Source organism: Camelina sativa, chromosome 3 (genome assembly GCF_030686135.1).
Source record: "Camelina sativa cultivar CO46 ecotype springtype chromosome 3, ASM3068613v1".
NCBI classification, from domain to species: Eukaryota; Viridiplantae; Streptophyta; class Magnoliopsida; order Brassicales; family Brassicaceae; genus Camelina; species Camelina sativa.
In genome coordinates this window covers 885149-906550 of record NC_141882.1, presented here as the reverse complement: position 1 = coordinate 906550, position 21402 = coordinate 885149, and the positions used below count along the sequence as shown (strand labels likewise).

General features: G+C 38.5%; 2 protein-coding genes across 3 annotated transcripts; one reads left to right on the top strand and one right to left on the bottom strand.

Moving 5' to 3' along the window:
- Positions 1-22: 22 nt before the first annotated feature.
- Positions 23-1637, bottom strand: LOC104760314 (protein LIFEGUARD 4-like). The gene is made up of 4 exons (XM_010483221.2): positions 1178-1637; positions 979-1092; positions 523-680; positions 23-404 (listed from the first exon to the last, which is right to left on the bottom strand). The coding sequence occupies exons 1-4, from the start codon at positions 1443-1445 to the stop codon at positions 201-203; spliced, it is 744 nt and encodes a 247-aa protein (XP_010481523.1). The 5' UTR covers positions 1446-1637; the 3' UTR covers positions 23-200.
- Positions 1638-6059: 4422 nt separating this feature from the next.
- Positions 6060-21012, top strand: LOC104778538 (protein SPIRRIG). Of its 2 annotated transcripts, XM_087507666.1 has the most exons (20): positions 6060-6735; positions 7136-7205; positions 7341-7426; positions 7651-7786; positions 7871-7927; positions 8084-8257; positions 8404-8595; positions 8735-8800; positions 9078-9192; positions 9350-10503; positions 10646-11345; positions 11477-11579; positions 11669-12783; positions 12878-14528; positions 14770-14938; positions 15026-17784; positions 18128-18436; positions 18594-18900; positions 18988-19134; positions 19244-21012. In XM_087507666.1, exons 1-20 carry the CDS (start codon positions 6560-6562, stop codon positions 20471-20473), a joined length of 10716 nt encoding a protein of 3571 aa, XP_087363792.1. In that variant the 5' UTR covers positions 6060-6559; the 3' UTR covers positions 20474-21012. The 2 variants fall into 2 exon arrangements, with proteins under 2 accessions (XP_087363792.1, XP_087363791.1); XM_087507665.1 differs by having other exon boundaries at positions 14770-17784.
- Positions 21013-21402: the final 390 nt, after the last annotated feature.

The following is a 21402-nucleotide window of genomic DNA, read 5'->3' as shown; positions in this document are numbered from 1 at the left end:
TGCAGATGCAGACATAGCTGTGTTGTGTTAAAACGACAGAATATGGTCTTTAAGCGCAGGTTCTAATGTTACTAAAACAGGTTACCTTGCCATGTTATGAATACTGAAAAGAAAAAAAGGAGGTTCTGTTAACAAATAGTATCAAAGATTTACATATTTGAGGACGTGATAATAACACTGATCGAGACTTAAAAAACGCTTCATTCGGCAGCTCTGAAAATGGTAAGGAGAGCCAAGAAGAGGTTGATAATATCCAAGTAGAGCGAAACTGCAGCCCAGATGTACTCATCGTAACTGTAACGTTTGATGAGATTGTCTGTATCGTAAACTATGTACCCACAGAATATTATCGCAGCTAAACAACCATAGATCATCACTGAGAGCCGACCCAACGGAAAGAATATCTGCAAAAAACAAAAAAAAAACCCACGATCAGGCTCAGTTTTCAGTTCTTGCAGCATTCCAATGTTAAAACTAAAAGAAGCAAATTAAACGTAAGGGAAAAGAAGTGTTTTTGCTTACCTGAATAAGGGCAAAGACCATGAGAACGATGAGAGCACCAAATAAAAATGGACCGAGGAAATTGAAGTCATATCCTTTCTTCGCCGCCCAAAAGGTGTACAAGGTTAAGGAAAGCACCACTACTGTCGTTAAAATCGCTGCTTCAAGAATCACTTTTCCTGTTCCAGCAACAAAATTCCAAAATTTAATGAATAATTTGAAACTATATACACTGTTTTACTACTAAGTGGTTTATCCAATGTATTATAAAGACAAATCAATGGTTTCTATGGAAACATTAAGCTATCAGTGAACCAATTATTGAGTATGAGGAAAGTCAAAACCAGCCCATATATGTGTTGGAGATACAGGCTATTATAGAAGCGTGTGGTGTGATTTAAATCAACTAATAAGTCGCTTGAAATACAAGAAAGGAATAAGGAGGAGAAGTTGAGTGTGTGACAAGGAAAGACTTACCACTGGTGAAAGCACACGTTAATCCCACGGCGAAAGCCAAAGTCACCGTGAAGATCCCTAGAAGCAAGTAATTCACCGGATGTTTCTGGTGGTAATAGTACAGAGGACACATTACTGCAACCAAACAGAACAATAACAAATTAAACCAAAACCCTAAAATCAAAAAAAACATCGAATTGAATTTAGATTTTTTGGTTACCTATAAGAGGTGTGATGATTAGAACAATCCAGAGAGCAAGACCGGCACTAGTGGTGGCGAAGAACACGGCAATCGGACGGACGAAAACCACCGTGGCGGCGACGGCGATGGTTGCTAAAAGCTGGAAGACGATTATGGAATATACTTTACGGATGAAACCCCATCGGAGTTCGGGGCTCTCGAGCATCGTCGGATACAGAGTTCTCTCACCGCCACCAGCGCCGGTCTCCACGTCATCTTTCCGGTAAGGAAGATTCCACTTATGCATTCTGTAAAACTGTAATCGAAACAATGGGTTCTTGATCAAACGAACGCGGGAATATTCGAATCCTGGAAGGAACCGGAGAAGAAGACGATGATCTAGGAATTAACAAGTTTCGGAATTTGTTTTTCCTTTTTTGTTTCGATCGTAACGTTTTTTTCCCGAGAAAATTTGAGATTTCGAGGCTGAGAAAAAAATAGAACTTTAGAAGTTATAAAAGCAGTTAAGAGAAGAAGAGTAAAGGAGAACGTTCTTGAAGGCACCAGGATTTGACACGTGGCGTACGATGGCTCTAAAAGTCTCTAGATGGCTCTGTTAAGTTAAAGAGATGAGAGAGTTTTAGGGTTGGAAGAATTGTATTCACTTCCATCGGAATATATGAGTGGTTATATATATACTACCCATATGGTTTATTTAGGAAGAAAATGTTAAACCTAGTTAACCTAATTCCCTTAATTACATAAAATACATATTTACATAATAATATCTCACAATATCTCCTCTTGATTTTCTATAGAATCAGGGTCTTTAAGTTAGTGATTCATATTATAATCTGTTTTACACCACAAGAACAAAATTCTGAAGTTTCGTGATGACACGGTTTTTTTTTCTGTATTATTTCACAATTATGATTGACGCGTTTCAGATGATAGTTTGTTCGATCATCATCCATCTGTTGAATTACAACTCTCCTCAACAACGAGGAAGCATCCTAAATTCAATGAATTACACTTTATTTCATTCCACCGTACATGCATTTGATCTCCACTATTACGTCTAACTTTTACTTATCAATTGACAACCTTTTTTTTTCCATGGATACATCAAGAAAATGCAAAGTTTTCATAGATATGGAAGCGTTAGGTAGGTATGTAATATATTTTGTAGCGTTTGCACTAACCAATAATAATAAAAATCCCAGTCGAGTAACTTGAATTTATATTTTTTTTAACGGGGTTTAGCCGATGGTATTATAAACAAAATTACGAATGGCATAAACTAAAGCAGATTGCGGAAGAATCGTTAACCTCCGCTTCCTCCGCCACATTCTCCTCCATGTCCATCACAACCACCGCCGTGATGGCAGCCGTGATTACCGGAGGGGACATGATGACCGCAGTGATCCGCGGAGGAGATAGCTGCTACTGGAAAAATCATGAAGCCACCGTCTTTACTTCTTGTCGCGCCATCGCTAGTAGTGGTGACTGTTCGTTTCTTCTCGTCGGCCTGCTGACAGATGCAACAAGATACCGTACCACTAATAACAGCCAAACTGAAGAGGGCTATCAAGACAATAACAAGTTACTCCATTATTGCTTCGACGTTGTGTTGGAATTTGCTTCGAGAGCTTATTACGTAGAATATTTTGTTATTAAATCAAGATTTTGTTAAACTCTGTTAAAATTTAATGTTATTAGTCTTCAAAATTAGAATCCAATAAACCTCTAAATATCTTACTTAGCATATGCAATTTTTGATATATTTTGTTATATATTTGGACGCGTTTCACATTATTGTGTACATCTTATCTTTTTTTTTTTTTTTTTTTTATAACATCTAAAACACTTTATTGATATGAATCCGAGTATAAAAGATTGTCAATAAAATTACAAATAACGAAAATACGATAAAGAAAATACTTAATCTTCTTCGTCATTTTTCTACAATCTGATGTGATTTGCTTGCTTGACAATCATTTTCTTTTTATTAATGAAATACCATTAACGCTTTTGAAAATCATAAGTAGCGATCCATCTGTTGCATCGCATAACTTTTAGATTGATCGAAACTCTCTTATGGAAAGAGATATCATTGATTATGGTTGTACTTAAAACCAATTTTTGTTCATATGCTGTGAACCATCTTCTGATTCTCTCAATAGTGTCCTCCAAGTCCTGTTTAAAATATTGCTTCCATGGTGGTTTTTGTGCCGGTCGACCTATTTGTGTTAAACTTCGGGACGCCAGCACTAGATCATACTAACGCCCGAGAACAATCACATAACTAAATCAGATGTTAGTTTGAACAGACTCACGACCATGGAGAAATCGCCGGACATGGTGAAATAGTGGTTGATATGAAACCGCTGAAAATTAGACTTTCATACCAAGAACAGAAACCAATATAGAAGGAGAATGGTGGTTGATAGCAGTGAAGCAAGCGACACAACACTAACTCAAGGGAAGTGGTTAGTCGAAATGTTGACAGAAACAAAATTTAATTTGAAATCTGAAAATCGAGATTCTCGTTATGAAAAGTTAAAACCAGAGAGACACTGAAGGAAAGCAAGATTAAAACAAATGACACAAATTATGCCTATAATAAAATCTAATAACTATTTAGATTAGTAAGTAGAAGAGTGGCATCAATGCCAGAGCCGAAGCCGATCGATTGGAAAAACCACAGAAAGAATAGTTGTCTTTGATCGCTAAACAAATCACCTCAAAGAGAAAAAAAGGAACGGTTTTTGTTGATTATAGTGTACACCTTATCTATTATAATTCTGAAATCGATAACATGTGTTTAAATATGTCCAATATTAACACTATTGTATATTTTGATACACCAAACAGGTTTTAGAATAGTAAATGATCAGTTAACATTTTACAATTTTGATATCATGCTATTAATCTACCAAATCATGAAAAATGGATTATTACTTTTCTGCATTGTTTTTTTTCACTTTTTGAAAAATTATAAGTTAACCTTCTAGTTCATCAAACACTTGTGTCCCATTACATATAGAGCTTTTATGGGCCTAGTTTGAAAGAAGATTACTTAATTAAACTAGGTTTTAACAAAATAAAGGAAGTGATCATTTGGACTTTTAACCTCACATGCCCGTTGTTGTTACTTGTATTTGAAATTTAGTCGCAACTCGAGAGAGTTTACATCAGCGAGGTAATTAAATATTAATTTTCCGACCACAATTTTGTCTGCTTTTTGTCGGCCGTTGTTATTTTTTTTTCCTGCTATTATCGCCACACACAATTTTCCTTCTATATTGCTGGAATCAGACACATGAAAATCTATTAATCATTGTTGGAAAAATTGTTTTCGACGCAACATGAAAAATAGAGATCAAATAATTTTCACATATGCTTGACCAAGTTCTATATATCTTTGATTTTCTGCAAATATATGGTTTCTTTTTCACCAAATTTTCTACTTTTGTGTGATGACTACTGTATATTTACCACCACTACCAGTATTTATTGTTTGTTTAATATATATAGGCGACTTCTACATTATGTTTTTAAATACCTACACCACAATTTGCTCTCGACTAATATAATAGCTGCAAATACACACTTATATAGAGCAAATTAAACTAGATCAAATTAAATACTCCTTTTAATTTTGAAAACTTCCAAGTTAGATAGTTGTCTATTCAAAACATTGCTCTCCACGACCTAACCAACAACAGTGATATATTTCCCCTAATTAGTTTTCTTGTAATATTGACATGAAATATGAAGCATGTTTAAATGTCTTAGATATATTGTTTTAGTATTGGCTACATGTTCTTACACTGATTTTGAGGTTTGTATTGATTTTTCTTTTGAAATTGAACAATTAGTGGTATATATTATTTTTTGGTCCCAAAGTGTTTGTTTAATCTTACAAAGAGGGGATCACGTCTCGCAATCGCTCAGAAAGGCCTATACGAGCACGTAGCATCCTCGTCCCGTGGGCTCTACTTCCGATTGAGTTAGTAGACTATATATATTGGTCTTTGACCTCTTGGTCCTTATCTTTCTCATTATTTATGATTCAGCTCTCATTATTTTTTATTTTTTAATCCACACCCATTTTTGAGGTTCATTTTCTAAATTTTTATTTTCTCTTTTTTCAATCTTAAGACTTATATTTATATTTATATACATAATCCACTTTGAAAAAATCTTATCTTGTGTAGGCTTTGATACTACCAAAGTAAAAATATAATTTCTGATCAATAAATTAATCCATGGTCCTGATTTTAAATCTTAAACATATGTAAAAAAATATTTTAAAGAAAATTTAACACTTTTGGGATAAAGTAAAAGGATAAAAGTCAACTTTAGAATTAAGACTTGTTGTATTCCATAAAGAGTTGTTTAACTCTGTTTTGAAAAATATCCTAATGTGTATGTCTAAACATCTTTATTTTGACAATTTGTAATTTTGTATATAAGTATAGTCATACAACTATATTATATATAAAAAAGATAGAAAAGAACGAGTCAACCTTTGTTATTTTCACGAATGAAATGTCAAATGTGTTCAAGTGTGCGTAGTTTATAATTCTTGTATCACATTTGTCTGCGCCATTTCTTTGGTCTACAAAATTTAGTTGGTAGTTGCAATGCAAGACTGTTTTTGGGGGTCAAAATAGTGAACGAAATATTATAGTGAGTGAAAAATAATAAAAAATCAAAAATACGAGGGCTGATAAAGTAACAAAACTGGACAATATCGTGTTTTGGAGAGAGAAAGTGAGACGACGACTTGAGCGAGAAACAAGGCGCGGACGGAGAGAGACGCCGTCAACTCAAAAGAACACAAAAGGAAACAAAAAACAAAAAAAAAAAGAGAAGGAGATATTTGATTAAATCTGTTAATTTAAATTTTAATTAAGAGAACAAAAAAAAAAACAAAATCGCGTTTTTTTTTGTTTGTCGTCAAAATTGGTTTTTGTTCATTCTCGTGGAGGAAAAAAAAAAAAAGGATTTTTGAAGTGTTTGTGGAGGGCTCTAGGGGTTAAAAAAAAAAGTTCACGATTTGAAAATTTTGGATCTTAGATCTTTCTTCTTGCTACGAAACCCTAATTTGATGCATTGTATCAGCTCAATTTGATCTTAAAAAAAAAAAGAGTCTTTTTTTGTTTGTTTGTTTGTTTGGGTTCTTCTTTGTTTCTTTAATTCGAACTCTCCTCATTTTAAGGATTGTTTTTGCTTTTTGTTTTCTTCTGGTGAGAACGGTGATGAGAGTTTTGGGTTGATCGCATTTTTTTTGGGTTGTTGTTCTAATTCTGATCGACGACTCGGATCTGGGGTGGGTCGTGTTTTCGTGACCGAGTCAGGGTCTGGTCTGGTGAGGTCGTCGGATGAAAGTTTCTGGGATCGAAAAGGACAACGATGAAATGGGCAACATTGCTTAAGGACATCAAGTCGAAGGTTGGATTAGCTCAATCCTCTGACACCGACCCCTTCGCCGTTGACCTAACTACTCCGCCGTCTTCTTCCTCTCCTCCTTCTTCCACTTACAACCCCTCCTCCTCTTCTCAATATGTCTTCAACTCTTCTCCTTCGAGGTACACTCTTCTCTTCTTGCTTTGCTTGATCTAGGTTGTGGGTTTTTTTTTTCCGATTGTTATAGTTTCCTGACTTTGCTTTTCTGTTTGTTTGGGGACCAGAGTTTCCATTGTTTGTTTCTCTTTTAGGTTGCTTTATAAGTGATCAATTTCAACTAAGTCTCTTTTAGATTGCTTTATTGCAACATCTGTGGTGCTAGTTATTTGTGATAGGATGTTTTGGAAGACTGCTGCTTCGTTCATGTAAACTCATTTTTTTTACATGTTTAATTGAAACGCAAATATAGCCTGAGAAGCTGTCAGCTGCTACACTTTGGTATTGGATTCTGTAATTCTGTTGACTGATCTCTGTTGGTGTAAAGCAATTGTTGATCCTCTCTCTACTCCTCTCAAAAAGCAGGGATAACCATGAGTTGGAACTGGACTTCAAGAGATTATGGGAAGAGTTCCGTTCATCAAGCTCTGAAAAGGTTCTTACTTTGATAATCTATACTCTTGTATACGCTTTAGTCATTTTCGCGGAATCTCTTCTTGTATTTTCTATATTGGATGGGCATACAAAAGACCTGCAATTTATCAGTGCTAATCGTCCATATGTCATGCAGGAGAAGGAGGCCTCCTTGAATCTGACCGTGGATACATTTTGTAGATTAGTGAAGCGGCACGCAAATGTAGATCAGTTAGTTACTATGTAAGCTGTTTCTAGTCTTTTCCCCTTTTTGGTTGGATAGACGTTGAAGTAGGGTTTGTTGTTTCCGAGTGTCTCCCAGTCTTCCCATGATGTGAATTTTTATATGTTTCTCAACTTGTATGTTCTTTCCCTGTCTAGCGAGTCTTCTTCCGTACCTCATATTCTATTTTTGTAGGTCAGATATGGTATAATCACCAATATTGAGAGATTAATTTTAATTGCAGGTTAGTAGAAACACATATATTCTCTTTTGTCATTGGGAGAGCATTTGTGACAGATATTGAAAAGTTGAAGATCGGTAGCAAGACAAGGTCACTGGATGTAGAGAAAGTATTAAAGTTCTTTTCAGATGTCACCAAGGTGCGCCTTTTCTTTCTGAATATTGTGCATCTTGACATGTCACCCTCTCTTCTCTATTTTTTAATCCATGATTTCTTCCTACAGGAGGGATTTAGTCCTGGTGCAAACCTCTTAACAGCTGTTGAAGTACTTGTATCTGGGGTACTTTTTTGACTTTAACCTGTCTTCCAGTTTACACACTCCATCAAAGATTGCAAAGCTCTATTTCTCGTCGTCCATGATGCTAACTCTTGTATGGTTTTAGGCCTAGTATATTGTGTTGCCTCCTTAACGCAACCTCTTATGTTTTCTTTTCAGCCTATCGACAAACAATCACTACTGGATTCTGGGATATTCTCTTGTCTAATACACGTTCTCAGTGCACTTCTAGCATATGATGAATTAGGTAAAAGTAAAATAACTGCTGATTTGGAAGAGGTATCAGCGGAAAAAGATGCTGGATACAGAGTTCTACATACTAGACGACTTGAGGTTCTGTTTCAATAATTCATTCCAAATCTTAAGAATACTATATATGTTTTTCGACATTGTTTTGAGCTGGATATTGACAACCAAATTTATACTACACAAATCCTTGATCAGTTTAAAAAATACTTTGTGTCCCTTCATTCTTATAGGTGGAGGGTAGTGTTGTCCATATCATGAAAGCATTAGCAAGCAATCCTTCTGCTGCTCAAAGTTTGATCGAAGATGACTCTCTTGAGTCGCTTTTCAATATGGTTGCCAATGGCTCCGTTACAGTTTTCTCTCAATATAAAGAAGGTCTAGTTCCCCTCCACAACATACAGCTTCACAGACATGCAATGCAGGTATTTTTCGCACATCTGTTTGAGAGTATCATGCTAAACCGAAATTATTTGTGACCGGCTTTCTAGATAGACGATTGAAACTGGATTTAATAATCTGAAATTTATAGTTTCACTTGACACCCTTTCGTGTCTCTTCCAGATCCTTGGACTTCTACTTGTCAATGACAATGGCAGCACAGCAAGATACATACGCAAGCACCATCTGGTATGCCAGTGAACTATGCAGACTGCTTGAGTGTAGTATATTGATTATCATGCATGCTTATAAGCTGACCTTGGGGTTGTTCTTTCTTTCTAATGTTGAAACTATGTGAGATTTTTTTTGGTGGTAAAGAACTTGGTTAGCAGGAACTTATGTTGATTTCAGGATAAAAGCAAATGATAATTACTTGTTGTATGCATAATTTTTGTTTCTTCAGAAGCTTAGTGTTGCAAAGTGATAAGTACAACTAGCCATTGAGGTTTTTTGAGTTCTCGTGCAGATTAAGGTGCTCTTGATGGCTGTCAAAGATTTTGATCCAAATTGTGGTGACTCTGCCTACACTATGGGCATTGTGGATTTGTTACTTGAATGTGTGGAACTATCGTACAGACCTGGTAAATATGATCTACAGAGCTCTATATATGTTATGTACGTATGAAGAAAATGCAACGTGATTGTAGAACATTCAGCAGTCACATGTTTATATATGGACATGTAAGCGGAAGCTGTTCTGATTATGGCTACTAATCTTTTTCAAATTTGACTTTGTAGAGGCTGGTGGTGTTAGGCTGAGGGAGGACATACGTAATGCACACGGTTACCACTTTCTTGTTCAGTTTGCCCTGATTCTATCTTCCTTGCCAAAAAATCCGAGTCGTTCATCTATGAATCAAGATAGTGGTTCAGATGGCTCTGAAGTGGTTCCTGATGGAGAAAATACGAGCAGTAGGGAAAATGCTGATATTTCTTCACAAAACTTTGCTCCATCGTTGTCAAGATTGCTTGATGTTCTAGTCACCCTGGCTCAGACTGGTCCAGCTGAGCCATCTGTAGGGAGGGCCTCACGGTCATCCCAAACAAAGCCAACTGGGCATAACAGAAGTCGAACTTCATCTGTTGACAGCATATATGACGAGACATGGGAACAGGGAAGTGGTAAAGTTAAAGACCTGGAAGCTGTCCAAATGCTGCAAGATATCTTCCTGAAGGCAGAGAATAAGGATCTTCAGGCAGAAGTATTGAATAGAATGTTTAAGATATTCTCGAGCCACGTGGAAAACTACAGATTGTGTCAGGAATTAAGAACCGTTCCATTACTTGTCCTCAACATGGCTGGTTTTCCTTCCTCGCTGCAAGATATAATACTCAAAATTCTGGAATATGCTGTCACAGTTGTGAATTGTGTTCCAGAGCAAGAATTGTTGTCACTTTGTTGCTTATTGCAACAGCCAATTACATCTCAGTTGAAGCACACCATACTTTCTTTCTTTGTGAAGCTCATATCTTTTGATCAACAATATAAGAAAGTCCTACGTGAAGTTGGTGTTTTGGAAGTCTTACAGGATGATTTAAAGCAGCACAAGCTTCTTATGGGTCCAGATCAGTATAGTGGAGTGCCTAATCATTCTGATTGGAAGCCTAGCTCAGGTAGCTTCAAAATGCACTTAGATACTAAAGATGCCATTATTTCGTCACCAAAGTTGATGGAATCTGGGTCAGGAAAGTTACCTGTATTTGAAGTTGACAACACTATTACTGTTGGTTGGGATTGTATGATCGCTTTGTTAAAGAAAGCTGAGGCTAATCAGGCATCTTTTCGTGCGGCCAATGGCGTGGCGATTATTCTTCCTTTCTTGATATCTGATGCCCATCGAACAGGCGTTTTGAGGATCTTATCATGTCTAATCACAGAAGACTCTAAACAGGTAACCTCTTTTTCTTGAATCAACTATGCAACAGTCAGTTTTATTGCAAAGTAGATGTGTTAGGTTACATTAATGCCAGTACGGGTATTTCCTTTGCGTAATTGGGGAACATACTTAATTTTCTTGCTTACTCTCCAACCAGGTCCATCATGACGAATTAGGAGCTGTTGTCGATTTGTTGAAAAGTGGAATGGTCACTGGTATTTCTGGCCATCAATACAAGCTTCATGATGATGCCAAATGTGATACAATGGGTGCTCTATGGCGTATTGTTGGTGTCAATGGCTCTGCCCAAAGAGTCTTCGGCGAAGCCACTGGTTTCTCTCTTTTATTGACGACCCTTCATACTTTTCGAGGAAAAAGAGAGCACATGGATGAGTCTGATTTGACGGTTTACATCAAATTGTTTAAATATCTATTTCGCCTTATGACAGCTGCAGTCTGTGAGAACGCTGTTAATAGGATGAAACTGCACGCTGTTATAACGTCTCAGACATTTTATGAACTTTTGGTGGAGTCTGGATTGCTGTGTGTTGAGTTGGAAAGGCAGGTTATACAGCTATTGTTAGAACTTGCACTTGAAGTGGTTCTTCCACCATTTTTAGCATCAGAGTCAACAGCCCTTGCTACTATACCGGAGAGCGAAAAAGCAACGTTTATTGTATCAACCCCATCGGGCCAGTTCAATCCTGAAAAGGAGAGAATTTACAATCCAGGTGCTGTCAGAGTTCTAATCCGTTCATTGTTGCTTTTTAGTCCAAAAATTCAGCTAGAACTTTTGAAACTTCTGGAAAGTCTTGCACGTGCCAGTCCATTCAATCAGGAAAACCTCACATCAATTGGTAAGAACCATGCCTCACTGCTCCTCTGGGGTTTATTCTTTAATCAATATTATGATCCCTATCGCTGTTAGTTTTTCCCTTTTATCCTCTCTTAACCCATCTCTATCTTGTCATGACTTATAATTTAATAGGTTGCGTGGAACTTTTGTTGGAGATCATTTACCCCTTTCTTGCCGGTTCATCTCCATTTCTTTCTTATGCTTTGAAGATTGTGGAAATTCTTGGAGCGTACAGGTAAAGAACGTCCTGCATTATTTCTAAATTTAATATATATTTCCAACGTTACTGTTTTTGTTTTTCTAAAAAAGTTTTTGTGTGTGTAGATTGTCCCCATCTGAGCTCCGAATGCTGTTTAGATATGCTTTGCAAATGAGGATTTTGAATTCAGGTCATGCAATAGTTGGCATGATGGAAAAGCTAATTCTCATGGAAGACACAGCCTTGGAACATCTATCTCTGGCTCCTTTTGTAGAAATGGATATGAGCAAAACTGGGCATGCTTCTGTCCAGGTGTCACTGGGAGAAAGATCTTGGCCTCCTGCCGCTGGTTATTCATTTGTTTGTTGGTTCCAGTTTCGTAATTTTTTAACAACCCAAGGAAAAGAATCAGAAGCCTCCAAAGTTGGCGGTTCATCAAAGACGTATATTTCAAGTGCACAGCAACACGAACAAAACATCTTCCGGATGTTTTCTGTTGGTGCTGTAAGCAATGAAAGTCCATTCTATGCAGAACTTTACTTTCAGGAGGATGGTGTTCTGACCCTTGCCACTAGCAATTCACATTATTTGTCGTTTTCTGGATTGGAAATTGAGGAGGGCAGGTGGCATCACCTTGCTGTTGTTCATAGTAAACCAAATGCTCTTGCTGGACTCTTCCAGGCTAGTGTTGCATATGTCTATCTTGATGGAAAACTAAGGCACACGGGTAAATTGGGGTACTCTCCTTCGCCTGTTGGAAAATCTTTGCAAGTAACAGTTGGAACTCCAGCTACTTGTGCTAGAGTTAGTGATCTGACATGGAAAACACGGTCATGTTATCTTTTTGAGGAGGTGCTCACATCAGGTTGCATTGGTTTCATGTACATACTTGGTAGAGGGTACAAAGGTCTTTACCAGGATGCAGACCTCTTACGCTTTGTGCCTAATCAGGCTTGTGGTGGGGGCAGCATGGCTATTCTGGACTCATTAGACACTGACATGACCTCATCATCGAATGGACAAAAGTTTGATGGAAGCAATAGACAAGGAGACTCTAAGGCAGATGGCAGTGGAATTGTCTGGGATCTTGAGAGATTAGGTAATCTTGCCTTTCAGTTACCTGGCAAAAAACTGATTTTTGCATTTGATGGAACATGCTCGGAGTTCATCCGTGCGTCTGGAAATTTTTCTCTCCTCAATCTGGTTGACCCATTGTCGGCAGCTGCTTCTCCAATTGGAGGTATATAGTGGTTTTAACATTCTTGTTCTTATTTTAAATTTTCATCTGAATGGATTTCATAATTTGATTCATTCTTGTTTTTCAAATGGTTCAGGAATACCACGTTTTGGGCGTCTGATGGGAAATGTATCTATCTGCAGACAAAGTGTGATCGGTGATACTATCCGCCCTGTGGGAGGAATGACTGTTGTTCTAGCGCTTGTTGAGGCTGCCGAATCTAGAGATATGCTACATATGGCTCTTTCATTACTTTCCTGTGCGCTTCATCAAAACCCTCAGAATGTGAAAGATATGCAAATCATCAGGGGATATCATTTACTAGCTCTGTTTTTGCGTCCCAAAATGACTCTGTTTGATATGCAGTCTTTGGAGATCTTTTTTCAAATTGCTGCATGCGAAGCTTTGTTTTCAGAGCCAAAAAAGTTGGAGGCTGGACAGAGTAATATTAGTATGCCACCTACAGAGACTATATTCGAGAACAGCTACGAGGATCTTGGTCTTTCGAGATTCCGGTACGATAGTTCCTCAGTTGGGTCTCATGGGGATATGGATGACTTTTCTGTTCCCAAGGATTCATTTAGCCATCTCTCTGAGCTAGAAACAGATATGCCTGTTGAAACTTCAAACTGCATTGTCTTATCCAACGCCGATATGGTTGAACATGTCCTCCTGGACTGGACCCTTTGGGTAACATCCCCTGTTTCCATCCAGATTGCTTTACTTGGTTTCCTGGAAAATTTGGTTTCAATGCATTGGTACAGGAATCACAATCTTACGATTCTGCGCAGAATCAATCTGGTAGAACATTTGTTAGTGACACTTCAGAGAGGTGATGTGGAAGTTCCGGTCCTAGAGAAGTTAGTTGTTCTGCTTGGATGCATCTTAGAAGATGGATTCCTGACTTCTGAACTTGAAGATGTTGTTAGGTTTGTGATTATGACATTTAATCCCCCTGAAGTGAAGTCACGAAGCTCATTATTGCGTGAATTAATGGGAAAGCATGTAATTGTGAGAAACATGCTTTTGGAAATGCTCATTGATCTCCAGGTAACCATTAAAGCAGAGGAACTTCTAGAGCTGTGGCATAAGATAGTCTCGTCAAAATTAATAACATACTTCCTCGATGAAGCTGTGCACCCTACTAGTATGAGGTGGATCATGACCCTTCTCGGTGTCTGTCTTGCTTCTTCTCCGAACTTTTCCCTTAAATTTCGAACAAGTGGAGGTTACCAGGGGCTGATGCGGGTACTTCAAAACTTTTATGATTCCCCAGACATATATTACATATTGTTCTGCTTGATCTTTGGGAAACCTGTTTATCCAAGACTACCGGAGGTTCGAATGTTAGACTTTCATGCTCTAGTGCCAAATGATGGAAGCCATGTGGAGTTAAAGTTTATAGATCTGTTGGATTCGGTGGTGGCAATGGCTAAATCTACTTATGATAGGTTGATCATGCAATCCATGCTCGCCCACCAGTCTGGAAATCTTTCTCAGGTGAGTGCTAGTCTTGTGGCAGAGCTTATAGAGGGGGCTGAGATGACTGGGGAGCTTCAAGGGGAAGCTTTAATGCACAAAACGTACGCAGCACGTTTGATGGGCGGCGAAGCATCAGCTCCTGCTGCTGCGACGTCTGTTCTCCGTTTCATGGTTGACCTTGCAAAGATGTGCCCTCAATTTTCTGCTGTTTGCAGACGTGCAGAATTTGTTGAAAATTGTGCCGATCTTTACTTTTCCTGTGTCAGGTTGGTATTACAGACCTACTGAAATTTTTTTTAACCTCCTACCAAATATTGATGATGTTCTTAGGTTTTGGGATTTTTCTGCATAGATTTTATCTTCGTTGAATAGACTATATGTGAACAGTATTTTGTTTTATTTATCATGACGTGCTCAATGTCGGAGGGTATTTTCATTTTGGATTTATTGTGACCATCAAGATGTTTATTTGCATAACCTGTGCCTAAAGGCTATTTTGTGATGTAGGGCTGGTTATGCTGTGAAGATGGCGAAACAGCTCTCTGTGAAGGCAGAAGAGAAGCATATAAATGATGGCGACGACAGCGGCTCACAAGGAACTCTTTCTAGCTTGCCACATGACCAGGATCAGTCTACTAAAACCTCAATCAGTGCTGGAAGCTTCCCTCAAGGGCAGGTCAGTCTTAGTTCAGAAGACATGTCTTTACCTGCAAATTATGTGGTTAATGATAAGATGGAGAACATTTTTACACCACCACCACAGGACTCAAGTAGATTATTTCAAGGTGTTGAAGATGTTAAAAAACAAGATGATAGTCATGTCGGCCCTGTATCAGCTTCCAATGAAAGGGACTTTCAAGATTTTAAAGGTAATACAAGTCAAGTTCAGGCAACAGATTCTCAGAGCTCTGCATCTTTCCCTATGATCGAGTCTCCCCTTTTATCTGAAAAATCAAGTCTTAAAGTCTCATTCACTCCATCACCATCACCGGTTGTTGCACTTGCATCCTGGCTAGGCTCTAACTATAACGAATCTAAAAGTTCTACCTTTGGTTCGCCTTCTCTTGAATCATATGCCTCTGTTAATGAAGTTGATGCATCTTCAGAGCGAAAGCCAGGCACCCAAGGATCTTCAGCTGCCAATGCATTCTTCACAGTTAGTCCAAAACTTCTCCTTGAAACAGATGAAACAGGGTATGGTGGCGGACCTTGTTCTGCTGGAGCGAGTGCCGTGTTAGATTTTATGGCAGAGGCACTGGCTGACTTAGTGACTGAACAGATTAAAGCAGTCCCTATTCTGGAAAGCGTATTGGAAATGGTTCCTTTCTATGTTGATCCTGAAAGTGTGCTGGTCTTTCAAGGCTTATGCCTTAGCAGGGTCATGAACTATCTTGAAAGGCGTCTCTTGCGTGATGATGAAGAGGACGAGAAAAAACTGGACAAGGCCAAATGGTCTGCGAATTTGGATGCATTTTGCTGGATGATAGTGGATCGTGTTTATATGGGTGCATTTTCTCAACCCACTGGTGTTCTTAGGGCTCTAGAGTTCTTGCTATCGATGCTCCAATTAGCTAACAAAGATGGTAGGGTTGAAGAAGTCACTCCTTCAGGGAAAGGTCTGTTATCCCTTGGAAGAGCAACGAGGCAACTTGATGCTTATGTGCACTCAATCTTGAAAAACACAAATAGAATGGTATTATATTGTTTCCTGCCATCGTTCTTGACAACTATCGGAGAGGAGGGCCTACTATCCCAACTGGGTTTGCTTGTTGAATCTAAGAAGAGGCCATCTCCAAATCCAGCTACTGATGAATCTGGGATTGACATCTCAACAGTTTTGCAGTTGTTGGTGGCAAACAGGAGAATCATATTCTGCCCAAGCAACCTTGACACTGATTTGAATTGCTGTTTGTGTGTGAATTTAATCTCCCTGCTCATTGACCAGAGAAAGAGTGTGCAAAATATGTCACTTGATATTGTCAAATATTTGCTAGTACACCGAAGATCTGCCCTTGAGGATTTGCTTGTCACTAAACCAAACCAAGGACAAAATTTTGATGTTCTACATGGAGGTTTTGATAAGTTGTTGACTGGAAATCTACCTGAATTCTTTAAGTGGCTTGAAAGCTCCGATAAGATTATTAACAAAGTACTGGAGCAGTGTGCTGCAATTATGTGGGTACAGTACATAGCTGGCTCGGCAAAATTTCCCGGTGTCAGGATAAAGGGCATGGAAGGTCGTCGGAAGAGAGAGATGGGAAGAAAATCACGAGATATGTCGAAGTTAGACCTAAAACATTGGGATCAGTTGAATGAACGGAGATATGCGCTAGAAGTATTGCGTGATGCCATGTCTACTGAGCTTAGAGTAGTTCGGCAAAACAAATATGGTTGGATACTTCATGCTGAGAGTGAGTGGCAAACTCATCTCCAGCAGCTTGTACATGAGCGTGGGATATTCCCAATGCGCAAATCCAAAGGGGCTGAAGATCCCGAATGGCAGCTCTGTCCTATTGAAGGTCCATACAGAATGCGCAAAAAGCTTGAACGATGTAAGCTAAAGATTGATAGCATCCAGAATGTTCTTGACGGAAAGTTGGAACTTGGGGAAATTGAGCTTCCCAAAGCCAAAAATGAAGATGGACCAGTTATTTCTGACACAGATTCCGAACCAGCTTTCCTGCTCAGTGAACTTTATGATGAGTCATTTTTGAAAGAGTCTGATGATTTTAAAGATGTCTCTTCTGCCAGAAATGGATGGAATGATGATAGAGCTAGCAGTACAAACGAAGCAAGTCTTCATTCTGCTCTTGATTTTGGTGGAAAATCTAGTACAGCTTCTGTGCCCGTAACAGACAACACACATGTGAAATCTGAGAATGGCTCTCCAAGACATTCATCTTCTGCTAAAATGGATGAAACTAATGGCCCAGAGGAAAAATCTGAGAAGGAACTGAACGATGATGGTGAGTATTTGATTAGACCATATCTGGACCATCTTGAAAAGATTAGGTTCAGATACAATTGTGAGAGAGTTGTTGATCTCGACAAGCATGACGGAATCTTCTTAATAGGGGAATTCTGTCTCTATGTGATAGAAAACTTTTATATTGACGAAGATGGGTGTATTTGTGAGAAGGAATGCGAAGATGAGTTATCCGTTATTGATCAAGCATTGGGTGTGAAAAAAGACGTCTCTGGAAGCTCGGATTTCCATTCCAAGTCTAGCACATCATGGACTACAACAGTGAAAACAGGAGCAGTTGGTGGAAGAGCATGGGCATATGGTGGTGGTGCTTGGGGAAAAGAAAAAATGTGCATGACTGGTAACTTGCCGCATCCTTGGCGTATGTGGAAGCTTAATAATGTTCATGAAATTTTGAAACGTGATTACCAGCTCCGTCCGGTTGCTATTGAGATATTTAGCATGGATGGATGTAATGATCTCCTCGTGTTCCACAAGAAAGAGAGGGAAGAAGTTTTCAAAAATCTGGTTGCCATGAATCTTCCAAGGAACAGCATGTACGGTATCATCGTTCTTTTCATCTTGTTTCTTTATTCCTCTCCACTGGATTGAACATAATGCTTTTGTTTCTTTTTTACATGTTATAGCTGTTTATATTTGTCTAGTAAAATGAATAAAATTGTCAATTTACTTGCATGAGTTAGCATGGGTGGGTCTCTTTTTCAAAGCTTAGTTTGACTATGGTTAAGACTTCTATTCTTTGTTAGTTAGTTTGCTAGCATCCTTGGATTGTCTTCAGTTTCTTGACCGTAGTACTCATGTGGCTAGTTATTTTGGATGAGATTTTCTGTCTTCATTGATCTGCAGAAGTGTAATTTTTTATTTTTTATTTTTTCCTAGGCTCGACACAACCATTTCAGGTTTAGCTAAACAGGAAAGTAACGAGGGAAGCCGCCTTTTCAAATTAATGGCGAAGTCTTTCTCGAAAAGATGGCAAAATGGAGAAATCAGCAATTTCCAATACCTAATGCATCTCAATACCTTAGCAGGACGTGGATACAGTGATCTAACACAGTATCCTGTATTTCCATGGGTTCTAGCAGATTATGATAGCGAGAGCCTTGATTTGTCAGATCCAAAAACATTCCGCAAGCTTCACAAACCAATGGGTTGCCAGACACCTGAAGGAGAAGAAGAATTTAGAAAACGGTTTGTGATGTGCATTTAACCTTTGTATAGTGCATGTTTCCCTTGTTTTCTTTGCCATACGTCAATAATTTCTTGTTAACTAGCTACGGCTTTATGATAGCATAGTTGTATATAATCTTTGCTTATCATGCATTCTTTTTCTTCTGCTTGATTGCAGATATGAGAGCTGGGATGATCCCGAGGTTCCAAAATTTCATTATGGTTCTCACTATTCAAGTGCGGGAATTGTTCTGTTTTACCTTATTCGCCTCCCGCCATTCAGTGCTGAAAATCAGAAGCTGCAGGGCGGTCAGTTTGATCATGCTGATAGACTCTTTAATAGTATTAAAGATACTTGGCTAAGTGCAGCAGGAAAGGGAAATACTTCAGACGTTAAAGAACTAATTCCTGAATTCTTCTACATGCCTGAGTTTTTGGAAAATAGATTCAGCCTTGATTTGGGTGAAAAACAATCAGGAGAGAAGGTTTGTGTCAGTTCAAGGTCTTTCCATTGTGTTTGATTGCTCCTTTCATGTTGAGTTTATATACTTATATTTCCTGCATAATTTCAGGTTGGTGATGTCTTTTTACCTCCATGGGCTAGAGGTAGTGTACGTGAGTTTATCCTCAAACACAGAGAAGCGTTGGAGTCAGATTATGTCTCAGAGAATTTGCATCATTGGATAGATCTCATCTTTGGGTACAAACAGAGAGGAAAGGTACATTACACTATGTTTTCCTTTTGCTGCTAGTCAAGTAGAATGCAGAAATCAAATTATTGTAATGTTATTCACTTTCTTTTACCTGTTCTGAAATATTTATTCTCAGGCTGCAGAAGATGCTGTGAATGTTTTCTATCATTACACATACGAGGGAAATGTTGATATTGATGCAGTTACCGACCCTGCAATGAAAGCTTCCATACTAGCGCAGATTAATCATTTTGGGCAAACTCCGAAGCAACTATTCCCGAAAGCTCATGTCAAAAGAAGGACAGACAGGAAAATTCCTCTTCACCCTCTGAAACACTCGATGCATCTAGTTCCTCACGAAACACGTAAATGCTCATCTTCTATAAGCCAGATAATTACTTTCCACGACAAGGTTCTCGTTGCCGGAGCCAACTGTTTCTTGAAACCTAGGGGATATACAAAATACATAACATGGGGCTTCCCAGACAGGAGTTTGAGATTTATGAGCTATGATCAGGACAAACTGCTATCAACCCATGAAAATCTCCATGAAAGCAACCAGATCCAGTGTGCTGGTGTTAGTCACGATGGGCGCATTGTGGTCACTGGAGCAGAGGATGGTTTAGTGTGCGTGTGGAGAGTAAGCAAGGATGGTCCCCGTGGTTCCCGGCGTTTACGATTAGAGAAAGCCCTATGTGCCCACACAGCTAAAGTTACATGTCTACGTGTAAGCCAACCGTACATGATGATTGCAAGCGGGTCAGATGACTGTACAGTCATCATATGGGATCTCAGTTCATTGAGTTTTGTGAGGCAGCTTCCTGACTTCCCAGTTCCCATTTCAGCAATCTACATAAACGACCTTACTGGGGAAATTGCAACTGCGGCTGGAACTGTCCTTGCGGTTTGGAGCATCAACGGTGATTGCCTTGCTGTGGCTAACACCTCACAGTTACCATCTGATTCGGTATTATCAGTAACAGGCTCAACATCTTCCGACTGGCTTGAAACAAGCTGGTATGTAACTGGTCATCAGAGTGGAGCAGTTAAAGTATGGCGGATGATACATTGTACTGATCCGGTGAGTGCCGAGAGCAAAACAAGTAGTAGCAACAGAACAGGAGGTCTGAATTTGGGTGATCAAGTGCCAGAGTACAAGTTGATTCTACACAAGGTGTTGAAATTCCATAAGCAACCGGTCACCGCTCTCTATCTCACGAGCGACCTAAAGCAGTTACTAAGCGGTGATTCAGCAGGACAGTTGCTTTCATGGACACTACCAGATGAGACATTAAGAGCTTCATTGAAACAGGCTTCATTGAAACAGGCTTCATTGAAACAAGCTTCATTGAAACAGGCTTCATAGTTTTAGAATCTAAAGCAGAGACCAGTCATTCCCCTTTTGGTTTCTTTGGCTAGAACCGAAAGAGCTGGCCAGAGAACTTAAACCACATAGGAGAAAGCAAGACCAAAGTCTGAACAAAGGGTTGGCTCTGGTGGTGCGTCTCTTATACATCACTGGCTTGCAGGTTAGGAGAAAGTGAGCATAGCGAGCCACTCTCAACTCTGTTTTGCTGGTGAGTTTTCAAGTTTGAGAAGGAGAAGGAGAGAAGGTTTTGTTTGAGAATTTGTGTAAATAGATGGGAAGATTACAAGCTTTACAGGGGAGTGTGTGTACTGTGTACAGTATGGTATTTTTTTGCGGCCGTTTTTTTGTTTCTTTTTGAAAACTCATTGAAAATAGCAGAAGCTGGGCATATTAGTATTTACAGCCCCATCTGTATCTGTATCTGTATCTGTATCTGTATCTGTAATTTCTCAGATTCAATCCTTGCATTGTTTTAATATTTTGTAACCTTTTGTATTCTTCATGTTTTGCATCAATGTCAATGGAAAGTTTTTCTTTTTTGGTTCTAAGTGTGGGAGAGAGAGATGGTCTCTTAGATTTAATATTATGTTATCTAAGTAGATCAACAAGAAATAAAAGACAAGAAAAGAAAAAAAAAAGAATCTTTTTTTTTTGCTCTGTTTTTATTTGCTTGTCAGCTGCCTTGAATAAGATTTTTTATTCAAATAAATTGCAAAACATGAAATATATTTCTTAAATATTAAAATATAACAACTCATCACTAAAATTCTTCATTTTTCACAATTTTTTTTTTATATCAATAAGATATTCATGTTTTTGTAAATAATAATGATTACCATATAACTAATTCAAATTAATATATAAATGATGATATATTTTCACGAAAAAAGAAGATAATATACCATTTTAAACACTTTTACCATTCA